This window comes from Canis lupus, chromosome 25 (assembly GCF_048164855.1).
Source record: "Canis lupus baileyi chromosome 25, mCanLup2.hap1, whole genome shotgun sequence".
Classification (NCBI taxonomy): domain Eukaryota; kingdom Metazoa; phylum Chordata; class Mammalia; order Carnivora; family Canidae; genus Canis; species Canis lupus.
The window spans coordinates 14378365-14398510 of NC_132862.1; the positions used below are offsets into that span (position 1 = coordinate 14378365).

General features: G+C 36.4%; 1 protein-coding gene and 1 long non-coding RNA gene across 6 annotated transcripts in view; one reads left to right on the top strand and one right to left on the bottom strand.

Moving 5' to 3' along the window:
* Window positions 1–20146, top strand: part of KIF21A (kinesin family member 21A) — a 147576-nt gene that overhangs the window by 6412 nt on the left and 121018 nt on the right. The window contains exon 1 of one of the 5 annotated variants that reach the window (XM_072798376.1): window positions 18360–18439. The exons of the other annotated variants lie outside the window; for them this stretch is intronic. Within the exon in view, the coding sequence (XP_072654477.1) occupies window positions 18375–18439 (65 nt within the window). The 5' untranslated portion in view covers window positions 18360–18374. Of the gene's footprint in view, window positions 1–18359; window positions 18440–20146 lie in introns of those variants that run through there. 5 annotated transcript variants of the gene reach the window in all.
* On the bottom strand, window positions 10414–16827 carry LOC140617275 (uncharacterized). The gene is made up of 3 exons (XR_012017521.1): window positions 16742–16827; window positions 12629–12718; window positions 10414–10593 (listed from the first exon to the last, which is right to left on the bottom strand). It is a non-coding gene; the product is annotated as an uncharacterized lncRNA (long non-coding RNA).

Consider the following 20146-nt stretch of genomic DNA (forward strand, 5'->3'; position numbering starts at 1 on the left):
ACAATGTTTACTTTGGGTACTCTTGTTACTGAACAGGAAACATTTAGTCATTTGTGGTTGCTTTTTCCCATTTTGGTTGTAATACACATGTACAATATTTTATTTGATCTACATTAAAACTCAATGAGGTAGACTGGACAGATCCCTGTTTTACAGATGAAAAAACAAGTCATAAATGTATTAGATGACCTGTTTAGGTTTTTCAGCTACTAAGTACCAGAACTAGAATTCAAACTTAGGGTTATCCTACCAATCTCTGTGTATTTTGTTTTTGTTTTTTATTCATTTGTTTTGATTGAGGTATAGTTGAAATATAACATTATATTAGTTTTAGGTATACAACATAATGCTTTGATATTTGTATGCATTGCAAATAATCAGTACTGTAAGTCTAGTTAACATTTATTTCTGTTCTTTTTTTTTTAATTTTTATTTATTTATGATAGTCACAGAGAGAGAGAGAGAGAGGCAGAGACACAGGCAGAGGGAGAAGCAGGCTCCATGCACCAGGAGCCCGATGTGGGATTCGATCCCGGGTCTCCAGGATCGTGCCCTGGGCCAAAGGCAGGCGCCAAACCGCTGCGCCACCCAGGGATCCCTGTTCTTAAACATATTTCCAAATGTTTTCAAAACATTTTGTGTCCTAATTTCAATGTATTAAGGATCTTTCAAGCTGAAACGCTTACACATGTGAGGTAAATTATTTGAAACGATTTAATGTTTAGAAAATATAGAAGTAGTTAAGTGAGGCTTTTAGAAATATTTATTTTATGGAAATAGATGGTTTCCTGGTGATTGGTCATTTATTTTTTCCTTTTTCTTCAACAAATATCTATTAAGTATATACTATGTTCTGGACACTTTTTTTTTTCTTAAAGATTTTATTTATTTGAGAGAGAGAGAGATCGTACAAGTTGGGGGTGGGGCCGAAGGAGAGAGAGAAGGAGAAGCAGACTCCTTGCTGAGTGTGGGGCTTGAAGGGCTCAGTCCCAAAGACCCTGAGGTCATAACCTAAGCTGAAGTCAGACGCTGAACTGACTGAACTACCCAGGCACCCCATAAAGATTTTATTTTCAAGTGATCTCTACACCCAAAGTAGGCCTCAAACTTAAAACCCTGAGTGAGATCAAGGGTTGTGTGCTCTACTGACTGAGCCAATTAGGCACCCCGTGCTGGACACTTTTCAACTGCTGAGGATACGTAGCACGTATGACCTACATGGTCCCTGCTTTTACATCCCTAGCAGTATGAGTCTCTTTAAATGCACAAAATATATTGGAACTAACACAAAATGTAATCAATGGCATGAACTAGAAATGAAAGATAATAGTTGAAGTTTAGTTTTTATTTCTCCTTTTTAAATTTTTTAATATTATTTAATTAATTTATTTATGCGGATTTTGTTTATTCATGAGAGATATGGAGAGAGAGGCAGAGACATAGGCAGAGGGAGAAGCAGGCTCCATGCAGGGAGCCCGATGTGGGACTCAATCCTGGGACTCCGGGATCACGCCCTGAGCCAAAGGCAGACACTCAACCCCTGAGCCACCTGGGCATCCCTCTCCTTTATTTTTTTAATAGCAGTTTTTAGGTACTATATTCATTAGGAACAGTGATTTGAAAAATGTGCCCTGACTCCAAAGGTATTTCATATAAAAAGTAAACTCCAGAGCTTATGCGTTAGGGGGTTATTATTTATATCATGTCCTACTTGATAAAATATACATGTATGTATATTTGTATGTCTTTGAAGTTGGATTAGGAAATAAGGGAAATGAAAGAAGAGCTAGTAGATGATATGAGTTGAAAGTCCATGAAATTATTTTATTTACAAAATATGAGTCGATATATTTTTCTCAAGTTTGGTTTATTGCATTTATGAAGTGTGGTAGACCTGTTTATTATTTGGAACTCCATGAAAGTTCAAGTTTCATGTCCAATTATTACTACCCTTTGAGCTCTTACCATCTTACCTGCTAATTGGTTAATATTTTGATGCATAATTATGGGGTAGAGAATGATGCACTAGAAATTCCAGTTTTGTGAAGCTATAAAAGCAGAAATTATCTTGGCAGTTAATTCCATAATCTGTCCAATCTTTCAATTCTCATCAATTTATCTTCAAAGACATGAACTTGGAATATGCATCATTATGGATGTTTTCCCCCAAGATATGTTACAACCCACTCCTGCAACTCTGACTTAGAAATGATTGTTTTTCTGCCAATGTTAGACATGACCTTCATTTCAGCTTCAGATTAGGAAGGAAAACTACAAAAATGAAAATGGATGCCAGATAATAGGAAGTATTTGTATACAGTGTATCTGTAGGATAATTTTATTCAAAATAAAACAGATATGTTAGTTAATTTCAATGCTTCTCTCTGGGAAGCGGATTTGTGAATTCTGTCTTTCAGCTTGGTTTCCCAGTGGATTAACTATCTAATCTTCTCAGAGTGTTAAAATAGTTTTCTTGTGGCTCAGGCTTTATTTGAAGCAAATGACAGCCAAGCCAAAGAGACAATTTTCATGACAACCTACAATTATTATGAGATATTTCTGTTTTAAGAATTATGTATGAAGTTCCTTTGTCTTTTGTTTTTTGAAAGTATCAGACATTTGTATCCTGAAGATGATTTTTAGTACCTCTCTAATTTTTGATAGATTTTAAAATCAGGAAAGAACCTGACGATACCAGCTGGTTGAGGGCCCTTCTTTATGACAGTTTGGACAGTAGAGGTCCAGAGAAGTTGAGGTAATTGCTTGAGTTCCCACAGATGGCAATTCAAGTCTTCTGTTGATATGTATTGTAGATTTTTTAGGTCTTCATGTTTTTCTGGCAGACATCTTAGATTTGATTGATTGATTGATTGATTGATTGATTTATTTATTTATTTATTTATTTATTTATTTATGATAGTCACACAGAGAGAGAGAGAGAGGCAGAGACACAGGCAGAGGGAGAAGCAGGCTCCATGCACCGGGAGCCCGACGTGGGATTTGATCCCTGGTCTCCAGGATTGCGCCCGGGCCAAAGGCAGGTGCCAAACTGCTGCGCCACCCAGGGATCTCTGGCAGACATCTTAGAAATAGAATAAATTTACATTTTAAAAAACTACAGTTTTAATCCCATAAATACTCCTTCTGAAAGTTAACTTGACATTTGGGTGAGTTCCCCCACTCTTAGTACCCATTATTTTTGCCTTATGGTGGCCTCAATTCTAAAACTAGGACAGTGATTGATTCTCAGAGGCAGAGAGAGAGGGACCCCTGGAATAGAAATTACAGGTCTATATTTTGGGGTTCCTCATATAGTCTAACATGAAGAAATGTCAGAACTGGACAATAAAAACATTATGGACTGTTTTCAATATTCGCAGTAGCTCAGTAATGTTTTAATGACAACCATTGAAGTATAAATGTGTGTATAGTTTAATTTGGAAACAACGTTCAGGAGGATTTTCTGAATGCTAGGCATGCAGCCTTCTCCCCCTTCCCTCCCCTAGGTTCTTAAAACTTTTCCCCCCCTTTTACTCCAACATACTTAAGGATTATAGCACATTCCGGTAATAATGGCTGACTTGCTATGAGCGAGATGGCTGAAGGGTGAGGTAGAGTAGGGGTAGGGTGCAGTCATGTGGGGAGTGAGATGTATTTATTAGGATCTGGAATTGGTGGTAGAAGTAGAAAGCTGAGGGGTTTAAAAAGACCCTTTTTTGAGTAATACTTCACTTGATAGGTGGTTCTTAAGCTTTAAAATAATATCTTAGCTTTTCCTTTCTTTATTTTAGAAGGAGATAAATAATACAACACATTTTGACCATAGTGGAGCCTGTCATCCATCTAAATGTCAAAGTCTCACCTCTGCTTGAAGCCTTTCTTTTTTTTTTTTTTTAAATTTTTTATTTATTTATGATAGTCACAGAGAGAGAGAGAGGCAGAGACATAGGCAGAGGGAGAAGCAGGCTCCGTGCACCGGGAGCCCGATGTGGGATTCGGTCCCGGGTCTCCAGGATAGCGCCCTGGGCCAAAGGCAGGCGCTGAACCGCTGCACCACCGAGGGATCCCCTGCTTGAAGCCTTTCTAAATTGCTCCCATGGATAGAAATTTCTGTGTTTCAGGGCCATAGATCTTCCTTATACGAGTCTTCTCTCTCCCTCTAAAATTGCAATGAGAGAGAGATATAGAATGTGATTTTCACTGTTCAACTTGAAATGTTCCCAAAACTCAGAGAATATTTTATGCTTTTTAAAAGAAGATGTTGGGGTGCCTGGGTGGCCCAGTTGGTTAAACATCCGACTCTTGGTTTGGCTCCAGTCATAATCTCAGGGCTGGTGCTGAGCGCTGACACAGGCAGGTGTGTGCACAAACTCTCTCTCAAGTAAGTAAGCAAGTAAATAAATAAACAAATAATTTTAAAAAATAAAAGAAGGTGCTAACATATTGATAGCATTATTATAATAGAACATTTGAAGGACATTGTGGTTTTGGTATTGAAACAAGCAGATATCTGCCTGTCTAGATTGGAATGAAGGTCTTTTGGGATTTAACCCTAAGGCCAGTCTCTTTGGGTGACTGTTCACCCCTATTAGCATCTTCAGTAGGAGCAAGGAACTAAGAAAATTGTTGAGACTTGGTTGTGCCACACCATGAGCCCAAGGAAGAGCTAAATCAAGGACAACTCTTTGGATCTCTTAGTATGTAGTAAAATATTATTTTGAAATTGAATTTGACATTATTTTCAACTTTGGGGAGCCGTGTTTGTCACTTAGGTATGATGATATTGTGGTTCTCTGACTATGATGAAGGACATATTTTTTTGGAGTACATATTCATATATTTTTTTAAAGGTTTATTTATTCATTCAGAGAGAGGGGGAGAGAGAGAGAGGCAGAGACACATGCAGAGGGAGAAGCAGGCTCCATGCAGGAAGCCTGACGTGGGACTCCATCCCGGGTCTCCAGGATCACACCCCAGGCTGCAGGCAGCACTAAACCGCTGCACCACTGGGGCTGCCCCATATTCATATTTTTTGACAACAGTTACAGAGTCATTTTGGAATTGTTCTAAATGAGAGCCTTTTTCCATCAGCAAGCAAGAATATGAAACTTTGGAGAAAGTGAAGCTGTAGTTAATTATTATGATGTGGTATGTTGATCACATGGCATAATGAGACATAGGCCATCTCTACCCTCACTTGTATCTTTTCTAATCATATTTACTTTTTAGATCAAAATTCATTCATTTATTATATCTATATTACATGTACACTGTGTATTGGAATCACATGAGTTGGAGGCAGTGTGATGTAATAGAACAGACATGGGATGGTTAGAAAATTGTTTTGGTCTGGACTCTTACCAGTGATAAACTTGGCTTTATGATTCCTGTAATATTTTCATTTCCACTGATAAGCACAGACTCTATAAATGACCATTTCCTGTAACTGAAGGTGGAGTGTAATACTGGCCACCCACAATATATGGTTAAATGTTATGACATTGAGGATACTTTTTAGAAAAAGATATATTGATTTATAATTTTAAATTTTCAGCTATATCAGCAGCAAGATAATAATCTATTAGGATAATACAGATATTCATTCAACACATTGATTTAAGACACTGATGGTTAACCAAACACTGGTCCATAACCATTCCATGTTCCTTGAAAATTAGTGCATTTCTAAAGTGCTTATTTTGCTTTTGTACCTCAGTTCAACACAAAACACTTGTTTGAGGAGCCTTTTGGCCACCTAGTCCGCATCTGTCCTGCCCTGAAATGGAAGTTGTCAACTGCTGATTAAACATGAGATCACAGATTTAATTCCTGGTTATTTGGCCATTTAAGGTTCCTTAATCCACATGTGACATCTGTGACCTTGTCAAGTCTCAGTTTAGGCAATACAATATGATACTTTTGAATTTTAGTTTGCCTACTTAGCCTTAGATTGGCAACAAATTCCATCTGTCCTTGATTATATTCTTATCTGTTTTGTTACATAAGTGTAATTGGGCCTTCTGTTACCTTTGTACAGATGTACTTCTTGTCTCTCAGTATAGAGTTTCTTTAGTTATCTTTAGTTCCTAATTGTATTAATTGGTATAGCCAATCATAATTTTATTTATCTTGTGTATGTGTTCTATGACTGTAGCTTTCAACATGGAGTAACTCAAAGACTTCTGATGACTTCATACTTTTAAATTTGTGCATATTTTGACATCAATTGTGTTGCCTCATTTTATATTTCAGTAGTAGGACTCTACCTCATTCTATTTATAAATAAGCATAAAGAGGGACACCCGGGTGGTTTAGTGGTTGAGCCTTTGGCTCAGGGTGTGATCCTGGAGTCCTGGGATAGAGTCCCACATTGGGCTCCCTGCATGGAGCCGCCTTCTCCCTCTGCCTATGTGTCTGCCTCTCTCTCTGTGTGTCTTTCATGAATAAATAAGTAAAGTCTTAAAAAAAATAGGCATAAAGAAATTCTGTGTTACTGAGTACTGTGGTAAATACTGTTTTTCAGAAGCAGCAAGTGAATATTAGTGAGGATGAGTCCGTACAAATCAGTTAGCACTGAATGAAAATTATCTCTAACCATGTTCCAGAATTCTTATCCCTTTTTTTAACCATTATGAATGAAAATATTTTTATATTCAATGTCTGTAACAGATCAATAAATATTGTTATTTTCAAAGTCTACAGGGGTATAATAAGGGAAAATAACACCTGGCTTATATGTTTGTTATAAAAATTAAATATGAATGTATATTGGGCTGCCTGGGTGGCTCAGTTGGTTAAGCATCTACCTTCAGCTCAGGTCATGATTCCAGGGTCCTGGGATTGAGCTCCGGATGGCATCAGGCTTCCTGCTCAGTGGGGAGCCTGCTTCTCCCTCCCTCTGCCTGCCATTCCCCCTGTTTGTGTTCTCTCTCTCTCTCCCAAATAAATAAATAAAATCTTAAAAAATGTATATAAAACCCTTATACTATTGACACTTAGTAAATGTTTTGTAAAGAGTAGATACTGCTGTCATTTTTATTATCATTATTTTCTTTGCTAAGCACAATGATAGCTTAGCATCTCAATTTTGATGAAGCAGCCCACAGAGTGTGTGTTGGGCTAGGCCAAATCGATGGTGTACACTGTAACCACTCAGTATGGGACTGGCACATCTAGGTGAATTGGCCAGTGCTATTTTTCACAGCAGCTTCACTGACATTGAGATGGGATGAGAAGAATCTGTGAGGGGATCAAAGGAAATCAAGTAGCCGTTATAGTTCCCAACATCCCTGCACTCTCAGTTAAAAGCATCATAGTTTTATGGCAACAGTGCCCTGTCTTACCCTAGTATCTATCAAGAGACTTCTAAACACTAGTTGATCATGCTTCACATTCCTTATTAATTTTGTCTTTTTCCCTCCACCCCAAACCTGCCTTCATTGTATTTTTCTTTGCATTATGCTTAATGAAAAGTGCAGGGACTCTATGCTCTTTTATGTCACAAGGATTTGAGTTCAAAATTTTAGGATGGCCCCTTAAACTTTATGAATCTTGGTTTTCTCCTCTGTAAAATGAAGTTAATACCCATCTTATAGGGCTGTTAAGATTATATGAATGTTGTAAATGTCTTGCATTTAGAATTGTTTGGGAGATGTTCGATTCATTTTTCTTTTTTAGTTTTCCCTTTCTCCTTCCTTTTTCTCTTCATACCACCTCTTTTTATTCTCTTTCTCTCCATCTATCTCTATCTCTCTAAATCTCTGTTTTTCCTCTTCTAGATAAAGCTTATAGTAACTAACCACAATTTCTTTTCTAATCACCTCAAGACAGGAATACTTTCCTTGGTGAGCTCTTGTTTGTAAAACTCCACCTTTGGGGCACCTGAGTTAAGAGTCTGACTCTTGATTTTGGCTCAGGTGTGATCTCAGGATCCTGGGATTGAACCCCACATCAAGTTGCGTATCAGTCTCTGCACTCAGTGGGGAGTCTGAGATTCTCTCTTTCCCTCTGTCCCATCCCATCCCCAGCCCCCACTCTTTCTTGTGATCTCTCTCTCAGATAAACAAATTTTTAAAAAACGAAAACCAAAAAAAAAATCCCCTCCACCTTCATCTTGATTTCTCTATGAAATAAAGATACTAAGAGTACTAATCTCCTAGGATTGTTATGGGATTTAATTGGCATATTTATAAAGTATTCAGAATAACGTTTGGCATACAGCAGGCCTCAATAAATGTTAGTTGTATTCATTAACTTGCAAAATTTATTTCTTGAACAGAGAAATATAGGGAGAGGTTGGTAACTTTCAGTGATAGGATGAATAAGGTCTGGGGATCTAATGTATTATATGGTGTCTATAGTTGATAACACTATGTTGTGTAATTGAAATTTGCTAAGAGAGTAGAACTTGAAAGTTCTCATCAAGAGAAGAAAGGGCAAATATGTGTGGTGATGAGTGTGTCAATTAACTTGATGGAATCCTTTGAAAGGGTACACATATATCAAATCATAATGTACACTTTACAGATCTTATGATTTTTGTCAATTGTATGCAGTAAGGATGAATAAAAAGGAAGTTAATAGTGCATTTATATTAGATGATACTGACCTTGATATTACCAGTTAAAGTTATCAGCACTGTATTTATATGATAGAATGAATGTCTTTTTTTTTTTTTAAGAATTTATTTATTTTTTCATGAGAGAGAGAGAGAGAGAGGGAGAGAGGCAGAGACACAGGCAGAGGGAGAAGCAGGCTCCACGCAGGGAGCCCGACATGGGACTCGATCCCCGGTCTCCAGGATCAGGCCCTGGGCTGAAGGTGGTGCTAAACCGTTGAGCCACCCATGCTGCCTGAGAATGTATGTCTTTATTTTATGAATACATTGAGTTGTGAGAGTCAAGGTTGAGATAATTATGCTTTCTTGCTAGGTTGAATAATTTTTAAAAAATCTTTGTTCTCTGATGGTGTGTATACTATTGGAATGGCATTTCTTTCCTGTTTATCTTTAAGGACATAGGGATACTTATTGATTTCCAACTGCTTACCTGGCAAGGTGAGCTGACTGACTTATTAGTCCTTAAGCCTCTTAAATGTATTTCTTGGTATATCATTAACCCAAACACAATTCTGCTTATACTAACAGAGTATTTACTAAGACCCCAAAAGTGATTGAACACACACACACACACACACATATATGCTCATATATATGTAAGCTCTAAGAGAACATCTCATTATTTCCATGTATAACATAAGTAATTAAAAGACTGATTGAAGTGACATGGTTCCTTTGCTAAATTAAAAAAAATTTTTGTCATTTTCAGAATTCATTTTATGAGATGTCATTTTGCACAATTTTTAGTTTAATTATCATAATTAAATAAGGAAAATAAATTTATAACTCTTTTTTAAGACCTTACTTAATAATAATTATTTTTTTCTTCTTTATACAGTATTAGCTGCTGAAACCTTTGTAGTTCTGTTTGCATTGAAAAACACATTTCTGGGTGATAACAGTATCAATAGAGTCTGAAACTTAAACAATCCTGAAAGCAAACTTCACTTTTTAAAACAAACCTGTTTAGAAAACAAATTTGATTGAACTAGTAAAATAAATACCTTTTTGTGTCTTTTACATGTTGGTTTACTGTGAAGTGGAACAGTGTGGTGACAGATGAAGTTAGAAAATATGTGGTAGAAAGTTAAGTGAGGTATTGAAGATGACTAAGACAGCCCTGGTTGCTGTCTTTGACAACAGAATCTTCCAAATATTAGCTATTAAAAAAATCACAGAGGTAGAAATAGAGTAATATAACTGAGGATGAATAGCCTTCAAATCATTAGATTCTCTCATACTGCAAAAACAGCTACGTATATATTTGAGCTAATTTCTTTATGTTCTGTGGAGGATCATGCTATTTACCTGAAAAAAGAATACAGTAACAGGAATTTCTGTTTCCAAAAGCAGTCATCTTTGTGCTTTTTTCCCCCATATTTACCAAGTATGTTTATTTGCACATTACATAATTTCCCTTTTATAATTGAATCTTTTAAAATGAACTTTGGTGATGAAAGTAATCCTTTTGGACTTTGACTTCAGCTCTTTTCTATTCCACTGACTCACTTTGAGGTGGCAGTGGTGTAAAAGTAACTCTGTGGAAAACTAACGTGACACCTCTCTATGACTCAGTCCCTCTACGTGTAAAGTGAATTATACTTCTGCTGAGTACATTACAGCTTCTTTAAAGTGCCACTAAAATTATAAAACAAAAGTTATTGCTCTAAGCTTGTTGTTAATACAGCAGAAGTTAGTCAAGTATTTTTTGATATCTAAAATGGAGGAATGAAAATGAATTTATGAAGATAGTAAGTAGCTCCCATTGCTAATCATTTCAATTCAGTTTGGCTCAGATAAGTTCAATATATTTCAGTTAGTTCAGTCTCAATTATTAGTTATTGAATCCCTCTAAAGCCAAGTGCAATGCAAACACTTTGTTAGGCACTGAGAATTCCAAGATGAATCAGGATACAGGTTTTGCCCTTGAGTAATTAATTAAGTCCAGTTGGGAGAGTCTCGGATCTGATGGCTTTCTGAAACATACCAAAAATGAAGTATGAACATATTATGTGCAAGTTATTGGAGTAGTCTACCTCCATAGCCACTGTAATCACAATAGCTCACTTTCTAAGACTGAAAAATGACTCATTTTCCAAAATAGTAATATAAGCTCTTTTTAATAATTTAAGTCCCATGACATTTAATCTTTCCAACTTCCTTTTTTTTTTTTTTTTTTAAAGGTTTTATTTATTTATTCATGAGAGACACACAGAGAGAGAGGCAGAGACACAGGCAGAGGGAGAAGCAGGCTCCATGCAGGGAGCCCGATGTGGGACTTGATTCCAGGAACATGGATGGGATCACGCTCTGGGCCAAAGGCAGACACTCAGCCGCTGAGCCACCCAGGCTTCCCTCTTTCCAATTTCTTAATCTTTAACATAGCCCTATTGGTTTATTCACTTTTTTCCCCCTTTTCCTCTATACTTAATCTCTCTAACCTTTCCTAACTTTCATACTCATTCCACTAAAAAAAAAATCCCTCTCATAGATATCATCCTATTTTCATCAGATACTAATTGCAAAGATTTATTGACAACTTCTTCTCCACATATCTAAGGACATGAGTATGCATACCTGCCTGCATGTTCATACATATACACGTATCTTTTCCCATACAGTTAGTTAATAAACATTCAGAGAGACCAGGTTGGATCTAAGTGAGGCAGGAGGTTTCTGGAAAGTGCCCTAAAATATTCCATTTCTGAGAATATAGTTTGGATAAGATTTTAAATCCCTTAGTTAATTATCTTTCCCTTGTGTATCCACTTCATTGATCCTGATGTCCTGTGGGTAATAGATCGTGTTTTTTTCTTAGGAGACTGATGATCTGTTTTATTTTTCAAGATCCAAAATCCAAGGCACTTTCAACATTAAATATTGGTAGAATTTTAGACTTATAGGTGTCCTTGACTGCTCCATTTGTTAGTCAGTCTTACTTCTGCTAGTACCTTTCACAGTGGCTAGCTCTTGTTATAAGGAAGTGGCAGACAAAATTACCTCAGAGAATGGGCTGTGACACTAAGAGATTTAATTGAATCTGACTCTTTTCCTGGTTTTTAACCTTGAGTGAATTGTTTAAGCTGGCTGTGTCTCAATTTCCTTATCTGTAAAAGATATTGATAATATAGGGATCCCTGGGTGGCGCAGCGGTTTAGCGCCTGCCTTTGGCCCGGGGCACGATCCTGGAGACCCGGGATCGAATCCCATGTCAGGCTCCCGGTGCATGGAGCCTGCTTCTCCCTCTGCCTGTGTCTCTGCCTCTCTCTCTCTCTCTCTGTGTGACTATCATAAAAAAAAAAAAAAAAAAAAAAAAAAAAAGATATTGATAATATATACCTCATAGAATTCTTCTTTCCTAAGGGTGCCTTTACTGACTAATGCTACCATATTCATATATGTAAGTATAATTTATAGTGTATGATAGATTGCTTTGTAAATAGTTGTGTTAGGTGTCTTAGGCTTATGTTGGTTTTTCCTTCCTCCTCAAATGGATTTTGAATTATTTGAGAGCAAAGATAGACTTTATCTCTTTTTTTGGTCCTCTATGAAGTGCTTAGTACATCAGTAGGCATGTCAGATGTGATTCTCAACACCAAAGGAGAAAGCATAGTATATTCTTAATTATTCTTATGGAAACTTTAGTCATCCTGTCAAAAAATATTTGATTGCCATTGATGTTGCAGGAAGGATGTTCTGAGTGTGGAAGATATATATAGATCTTCCTTGAGTTATGAGGGGGTTACCTCTTTTTGAGGGGGGATTACCTCTTGATAAACCAGTTGTAAGTTGAAATATCATTAAGTTGAAAATGCATTTAATACATGTAACTTACCAAACATCATAGCTTAGCCCAGGCTACCTTAAACATGCTCAGAAGACTTACATTAGCCTGTAGTTGGGCAAAAATCATCTAACATAAAGCTTATTTTGTAATAAAGTGCTGAATATCTAATGTGACTTATTGAAAGTGAAAAACAGAATGATTATAATAAATGTATTGTTGTTTACCTTTTTTGTTGTCATGTGACCAACTGGGAAGTGTAGCTCACTACAGCTGCTCAGCATCATGAGAGAATTACCGTGCTATATAATACTAACCTGGGAAAAAGATCAAAATTCAAAGTACAGTTTCTACTGAATACGTATTGCTTTTGCAAGCATTGAAAAGTTGAAAAATTGTGTCATCAAACCATGGTAAGTTGGGGACTCTTTGTAGATATAAGCAAGATAAGGGTTTCCACTTTGAAGGTGGTAACATTGGGTGAGGATAAAGACAATAAAATTAAAAAAGTAATTTTAGGTATTGATGAGTACTCTGCAGAATGTGGAAGAGTATGCATGAGAATAATTGGCATTGGCTGGGAAGAGACATTAGAGTTGAGACCTGAATACTGAGAAAATTGAGCTCTGAGAAGATCTGAGAGAGAATTCTAAGCAAAAGCAAGTGCAAAAACTTCAAAAAGTAAGGTGGCATGTTAGTGGAATGGTAAGAAGAGCAGTATAGCCAGGTATAGTGAATAAAAAATAGAATGGAGATAATGCCTGAGAGGTAGGCAGGAGCCAGATCATTTAGGGCCTTATAATCTAGAATGGAAATTTTGGAGTTCCATTTTAGTGGGAAGGCTTTGGAGAACTTTAAGTGGAGGTATGACATGATCTGACTTATATTGTAGAACGATAAGTGGTTGCTATGTAGAGGTTGAACTATGTTATGAGAGTTAGTGGAAGTGGGAGACCAGTAAGAAAGCTGTTAATGTGTTCCAGAAAAGAGATGGAGGTGGCTTGGACTAAACAGTAGTAGGAGAGAGGGTAGGGTAAACAGTAGATTTGGGGTATGTTTTGGACATAGAGCTGTGAGAACTTGCGGATAAAGGGTGTAATGAAAAGAGAATTAAGTAGATTCTCAGGTTTGAAACTTTGAGGAAACATGAGTTTTTCTGGAAGAAGATCAATAGTTTTACTTTGGCTCTGTTGTAATTGCTATACTTTGGGCATTCTAAAAAAGATGTCAAGTTGGCTGTTAAATATATGAGTTTGGATCACAGAGTAGATGTCTGCGTTGAAGATACATTTTTGAGAGGCAACAGCATTTGGATGGTTAAAGCATGGGACTGGATGTGATCCCTCATGAAGAGAAAAAATTTACAGAAGACTTGTGGGGAGAAAGCCCTAGGACACTTTAAAATATGGAGGTAATAAGAGAAAAAGATCTAGCTAGGGAGATTGTAGAAGAGCAATCAGTGAGGCTAGAAAAAACAGCGAGAGTAAGTTGTCCTAGAAGTTGATCATCTGTTTCAAATGTTGCTCACAAAGTCAAGTAAGAGGTGAGCAAAAATTGACTATTTGCTTTGGTAAGAGATAAGTTATTGGTGACTTGTAGGACGTGTTTTAGGAGTAAGAGGTGAACAAAAATTGACTATTTGCTTTGGTAAGAGATAAGTTATTGGTGACTTGTAGGACGTGTTTTAGGAGTGCTTGGAGCAGATTAAGGAAAGAATGTGAGATTTGGAAGCAGACACAGTGAAATCAGTATTGCTTTTGGAAGATGTTGCTGTGAAGGGGAGCACAGAAATGAGGCAGAGAAAGACAAGATTAAGGGAGGATTGTTTTAATGTGTGATAATGAGCAATGCTTATGCTTGATGGGACTCATCCAGGACAGGGAGAAATTGATGGTGAAAGAAAGAGAAGAGAGATATTTGTAGGAGTGAAGCCCTTGAGAAAGAGACTTGGAGTGAGATTGAAAGGAGAAGTAGAAAGAGTGGCTTTAGGTAGAAGCAGGGACACTTTTACCTGAGTTGTCCTTTAGCAAGAGAAAAAACAGAATTTGTGGGTGTAGATGCGTGTAGTTTGAATCTGGGAACATGAAGATAAAGGAGTTCTCTTCTGCCTGGATTTTTTTTTTTCTTTTCACAAAAAATGAGAATGTTTTTAAGGAGGTCAAAAAACTGTGAGATACTGGTGTTTGGCATATCACGTAAGGGATTTGAAGTTACCAAGAATGCTAGTAGAAGTAGTGGTGAAGTGGATCCTGTAGACTGTGAGATCAATGGATGGGGCAGTGTGACAGGACAGCAATAAAGGATGTTAAGGAGTGGTAAGGTTCTCATGATGACATGTTCTTCAAAAATGATGGAATCTTTGGAAGAATGAGGAGAGACAGGTTGGAAACTGCTCTAGGGAGCTAGAAAACTCATCTGCAGGCAATGACTTACATGTGGTGTATAAGGAAAAAATAGCCTTACTTGAGGGCATTTCAGTAAAAGCCGTATCTTCAGGGATGGGCAGGTGAGGTTTTAGGATGAGGGTGTAGATGAATTTTCAAGTCAAAATAAATGAACTGTTAAACACCCAGTATGTGGCAAAAGCAAATGTTCTAACTTCTGAACACATATTAACGCATATAATACTCATGATAATCCTATAGTATAGGCGCTGTTATTTAGTTATACTTTATGAATAAGGAAAGTTAAGCAAATTGCTTATTAGTTTAGGGTCACACAGCTCTAAGTGACCAGGCTGGATTTGAATTCTTGCAACTTGGTTCTAGCTGGTGTTCCAGATTAATACCTTGCCTCTACTGCTGCTGCTGGACCATGATTTCCAACACACATTTGAGGTGTTTAGGAAGGAAGTGAGAGATACTGTAGAGCAAAATTAGAAGCTACACAGAGTATTGAATATATTTTTAAAAAAGATTTTATTTATTTATTCATGAAAGACACAGAGAGAGAGAGAGAGAGAGAGAGAGAGAGAGAGGGGCAGAGACATAAGCAGAGGGAGAAGCAGATTCCATGCAGGAAGCCCAGTGTGGGACCTGATCCCGGGAGTCTGGGATCACACCATGAGCCAAAGGCAGATGCTCAACCCCTGAGCCACCCAAGCCTGCCATCATTTGATATTGTTAAGGCAACTCCTTTTGGCTACAAAATTTGGAACAAAACTAATGACACTAAAAAAATGATAGTTGATTTTGATTGTAATAGTAAAAAATTTCATATTTTTTTTCACAAGGGTACTTGCAAAATTTTGAGCAGTATATTTTTTCTGATGATAAAAGTATTATTCATTTTTGAAAATTTGTAAGAATTTCACCACCAAGAGAAATAACATTTTTCTATTTTAATATAATCTCATTCTTTATATAATAAAAAATTGAATCCTATTGCATATATAGTTTTCCATCATTTTTTTTCACTTTACATTTTTCATTTCATGAATGTTTTCCTAGGTCATTAACTCTTCTTAAATCTGATGTGTAATAGCTGAGTATAACTGGTTTGTTGAGTGGGCTGAATTTGTTAGTGCACAGCTAGGAAACTTGCTTTATGCTTCAATCAAAATTTGTTTAATTTCTCTTTCCAACTTCTTGGGTAGGTCCCATTACTTTCAGGTTATTTTCATCTGTAGAAGTGGTGTCATTTTCAGAAATTAAAGTACTGCCCAGTCTAAACCCAAAATACCCAATTCTCTGTTCTCTTTTCATCTAGTTCAGTCCTGACCACAGACCTTAATAACTTATATTGGGAAAGTGGAACTTCCCTTTGGTCACCTTATTCTACCTCACTTTGCCCTTGCATTTCTCCTTCTATGCTCACTGTGCCTCTTCTGGGTCTTTTTTTTTTTTTTTTTTAATACATTTTTAAAAATTCAAATTCAATTTGCAAAATTTCTTTTTACTTAGTGTTCTGTGTACTTCTTTGCCTGATGCATTTTGTAGTGCTCTCTTGGCTTTCGCTAGCTGGCTGTAATGACCTCAAGTTCTTTGTAGAGCCTCCTGAGGGCCAATCTTCTTGCCATGTCTGTAATGGGAGCTGCACTCCCTGCATAACCTTTTGGTAATGCTCTAGTTCTTTTCCCTCCTTACTCTCATATCTCATATATCTATAGCCTGTGACAGTGAATGTCTGTTTATCCTGGTGGTAGTCAACATTCCTTGGCAAAATTCCTATGAAATAGCTGACTTTCTGGCCACTGTCTTTTTTGTCTACTTGGGCAATGAAAAAAATCATGTATCTGTGACTTGTCAATAGCAGAAGTGCCACTTGCTCAGTAACTGTCTCCTAACTTTTTTTTTTTTTACTTTCTATCTTCAGACTTTTCCAAGTTTAAATATATATACCTGGAATCCAGAGGACATGCATCAGATTTTCCCAGAGACTCTCTCACTTCTCCACTCAGGGTGGACACCCTGATATGGGACTCTGTAACATAGACATTTTGAGATAGGTTAGTCTGCATTCTGCAGAAATGAAATGCCACAGTTGCCTTCTTATAACTCTTTAGTCTTAATAAATAAGGAAAACCTTGGACAACCCCCTTACTTGACATGATAGAGGAGAGACATTTTACTTCCCTATACTTTGGAGAGGAAATGAGAAACAGTGTTCTCTACTTTGAATTCTTTTTAAAGTATTTCAATCATGAATCTTTAGCCTTATCATATATAGCCTAACGATAAGGACTGATAGTTGAAGGACCAGTTTGACCACCTCTTGGTAAATAATGTGGTGATGTATCTAGAGACTTTTCTTGAGGTTTGTAATTGAAATTATGAGATAACAAGAAAAGTCACATTTCTTATCTTGTTATAACTGCTAGTATTTTTTTATATCAATTAATAGTTCAAGCAACTTCATAGCAAATATTGCTGGTCAGTATGGTTCCTTCACAGAGGAGTTACAGTCAGTCTTCAAAGGAGTGCCAGAAAAGAGGAACTGTTTATCCTATAGGAACTGAAATTTGAAGACCTGAGGCTCGGCCCTGCTTTCACTAGTAAGTAGATAAGTTATGTCAGGCAAATCACATATTTTCTCATGGCCTTATCTTTAAAATTAGAGATCTAAATTAAAGGATCTCTAAGATTCCTTCTGGCTCTAAAATTAATGAATCAGTTTCTAAGGTGTTCTTATTGTTAGAACTACACCACTCTGGAAACTTGTCAACAGTTTACCCATGGAAGTGAAACTTTTGAATAGAGACAATACCATATCCCATTCCATCCCATCCCATCCCATCCCATCCCATCCCATCCCACTCATTTATTTTTTTTCACCAGCTCATTCATTTAACTAATACTACTCTATGTACTTGCGTAAATCCAGTCATTGCACCAATTTCACATACAAGGTAGATAATATACCCTTTTCATTAAAGAGGGGAAAACAATCACAGTTTGAGAAACTGCAGTTAAGCGAATACAAATAAAATTATAGATGTAGATTCTAAATAGAGTTCCTGATACATAGTAGTTGCTCAACAAATATTAAGGGCAGTTAAACCAGTTGAATATATCCTGAGGACTCCACTAATTGTGTCATATTATTGCTAAATTTTTGATGATTTGTGGGTACTCTTAGTGCTTTATTAGTATAACTTAATTGTGTAACATCATTATCATACATTTAGTGACTTACTCTTATTGCAAAACTAGGTCTTTTACGTATTAATGGATAATTCTCACTGATTATACTATGGATGCTTGAATATTCAGTTACTCATTGAAGAACATTCTGTATTAAATGGTTTTGGTTCATAATTTCTGTTGCTTTTGTAGTTTTCTAATATTTCCCAAACATGCAATGTTTATATGTTTAGGTGAAGAATCATAGGAAAATATAAGGATCAATAGACAATGAATTCATAGAAAACTCCAGGAAAAACAAAAGTAACTCCAGGAAAATATATTGTTTCATATATGAAGTATCAAAGTTAAAAGGAGAAACATTTTCATTTTTAGAGGAAACTGATCAACAATGTTTTTTATCACACAACATGTTACTTCATGTATGTGGATTATTACTACTGAATTACTAAGCAGGTAGGCCTCAAAAATTATGAAGCCTCTTTGTCCAGATAAAGATGAGACCTTACAAAACCGATGTCTTGTGGTTGTTGTTCTGTCTATGGCTACCCTTTGTTCATTTAAATGATAAAATAAGATGTTGTTCAGAAGAGGGGCTAAATTGGATTCCCGCTTGTATGACTGAGATGGTTAGATTCCTTGTCATTTCATATTCATATATAGATATGTTGTTGTTACTGTCGTTTTTATCTACCCCATTTTTTCTCATTTCCTTTGCCATTGCTTAGTTCAGGTTTTAAGTTATTTAATGCCTGGATGATTACAGTTGTGTTTTAATTGATGATATAGACCAGTATCACCATTCCAGAAAACAAATCTTCCTTCCAAGATGTTCTGACCATCAAATCTAGGATGCTTAAAGACTGTTTTGTTGGCTGTGACCTTTACAGAACTCAGCAGGTTAACAAGGAAGCAATGTCTTTTACTTGTCCACTACATTTGCAATGTAATACAAAGGAATTTCATAGCTTTTTCTCCCTTACAAGTTAAAAAATAGCTAGCTGGTACGTTTTTTATTCTTTGCTTCAAAATATAAATGGAAAAAAAAACCCCAAAAACCCACAAAATATAAATGGAGGACATTTTAGTAAGATCTGTAAAGCTATGATTGCCAGTATTAACAAGCATAATCATGACTCAGCAAAATTGTATCCACTTGAAAATTTTATGCCATCTTTACATGGGTTTAGTATTTTTTAAATTATTTTTTTATTAGTTTCAGAGGTAGAATGTAGTGATTTATCAATTGCATATAACACCCAGTGCTCATTACATCAAGTGCCTTCCTTAATGCCAATCACCTAGTTACCCCATCCCAGCAACCCTCCCCTCCAGCAATCCTCAGTTTGTTTCCTAGAATTCAGTGTCTCTTATGGTTTGCTTCCGTCTAAATTTTCACCTTATTTTATTTTTCCTTCCCTTCCCCTATATTCATCTGTTTTGTTTCTTAAATTCTACATATGAGTGAAATCATATGGTATTTGTCTTTCTCTGGCTAACTTATTTCACTTAGCATAATACCTTCTAGTTCCTTTTTCTTTCCTTTCCTTTTTTTTTCTTAGTAGACCATGCAGGTCTGGAACTCACAATCTTGAGATCAAGACCTGAGCTGAGATTAAGAGTTGGATGCTTAACCTACTGAGCCATCCCAGGCACCCCTACATGGTTTTAGTATTGTTAAATACTATATTCATGTTTAACTTTTTTTCACGATTTATTGCTTTAATAATTTTTCATCACTTTTCCTCTTAACAGTATATCTTCTGGTGCTTAGGTTTTTAAAATTCATTCCTTTTCATTTATCCTTGCTTGTTGTCAAATCCTTGTCTTTCTCATTAATGTCTCATTTTGCACTTTTCTCCTCCCCCTGCCCCTAGCAATTCACATTACCTTTACTCTAGTTTTGGTCTTTACTCTTTAATTTACTTTGCTGTAATCTCTTCACTAATCATGGTAATAAGTAACATTTGTATGGTTCCTTGCAGATTAGAGAGTGAATCCTTATGTTTTCTTACTTGAGCCTTCTGGTCAGCCTGTTGTTATTCCTATTTTAAAGATGACAAGACATTGTCTAAAAGTATCAGAGAATAATAAGTAAAACAGGAGGGACTAGAACCATGTCTTCTGATTTCCAATCACATGCTCTTTTTATTATGCTCTCTG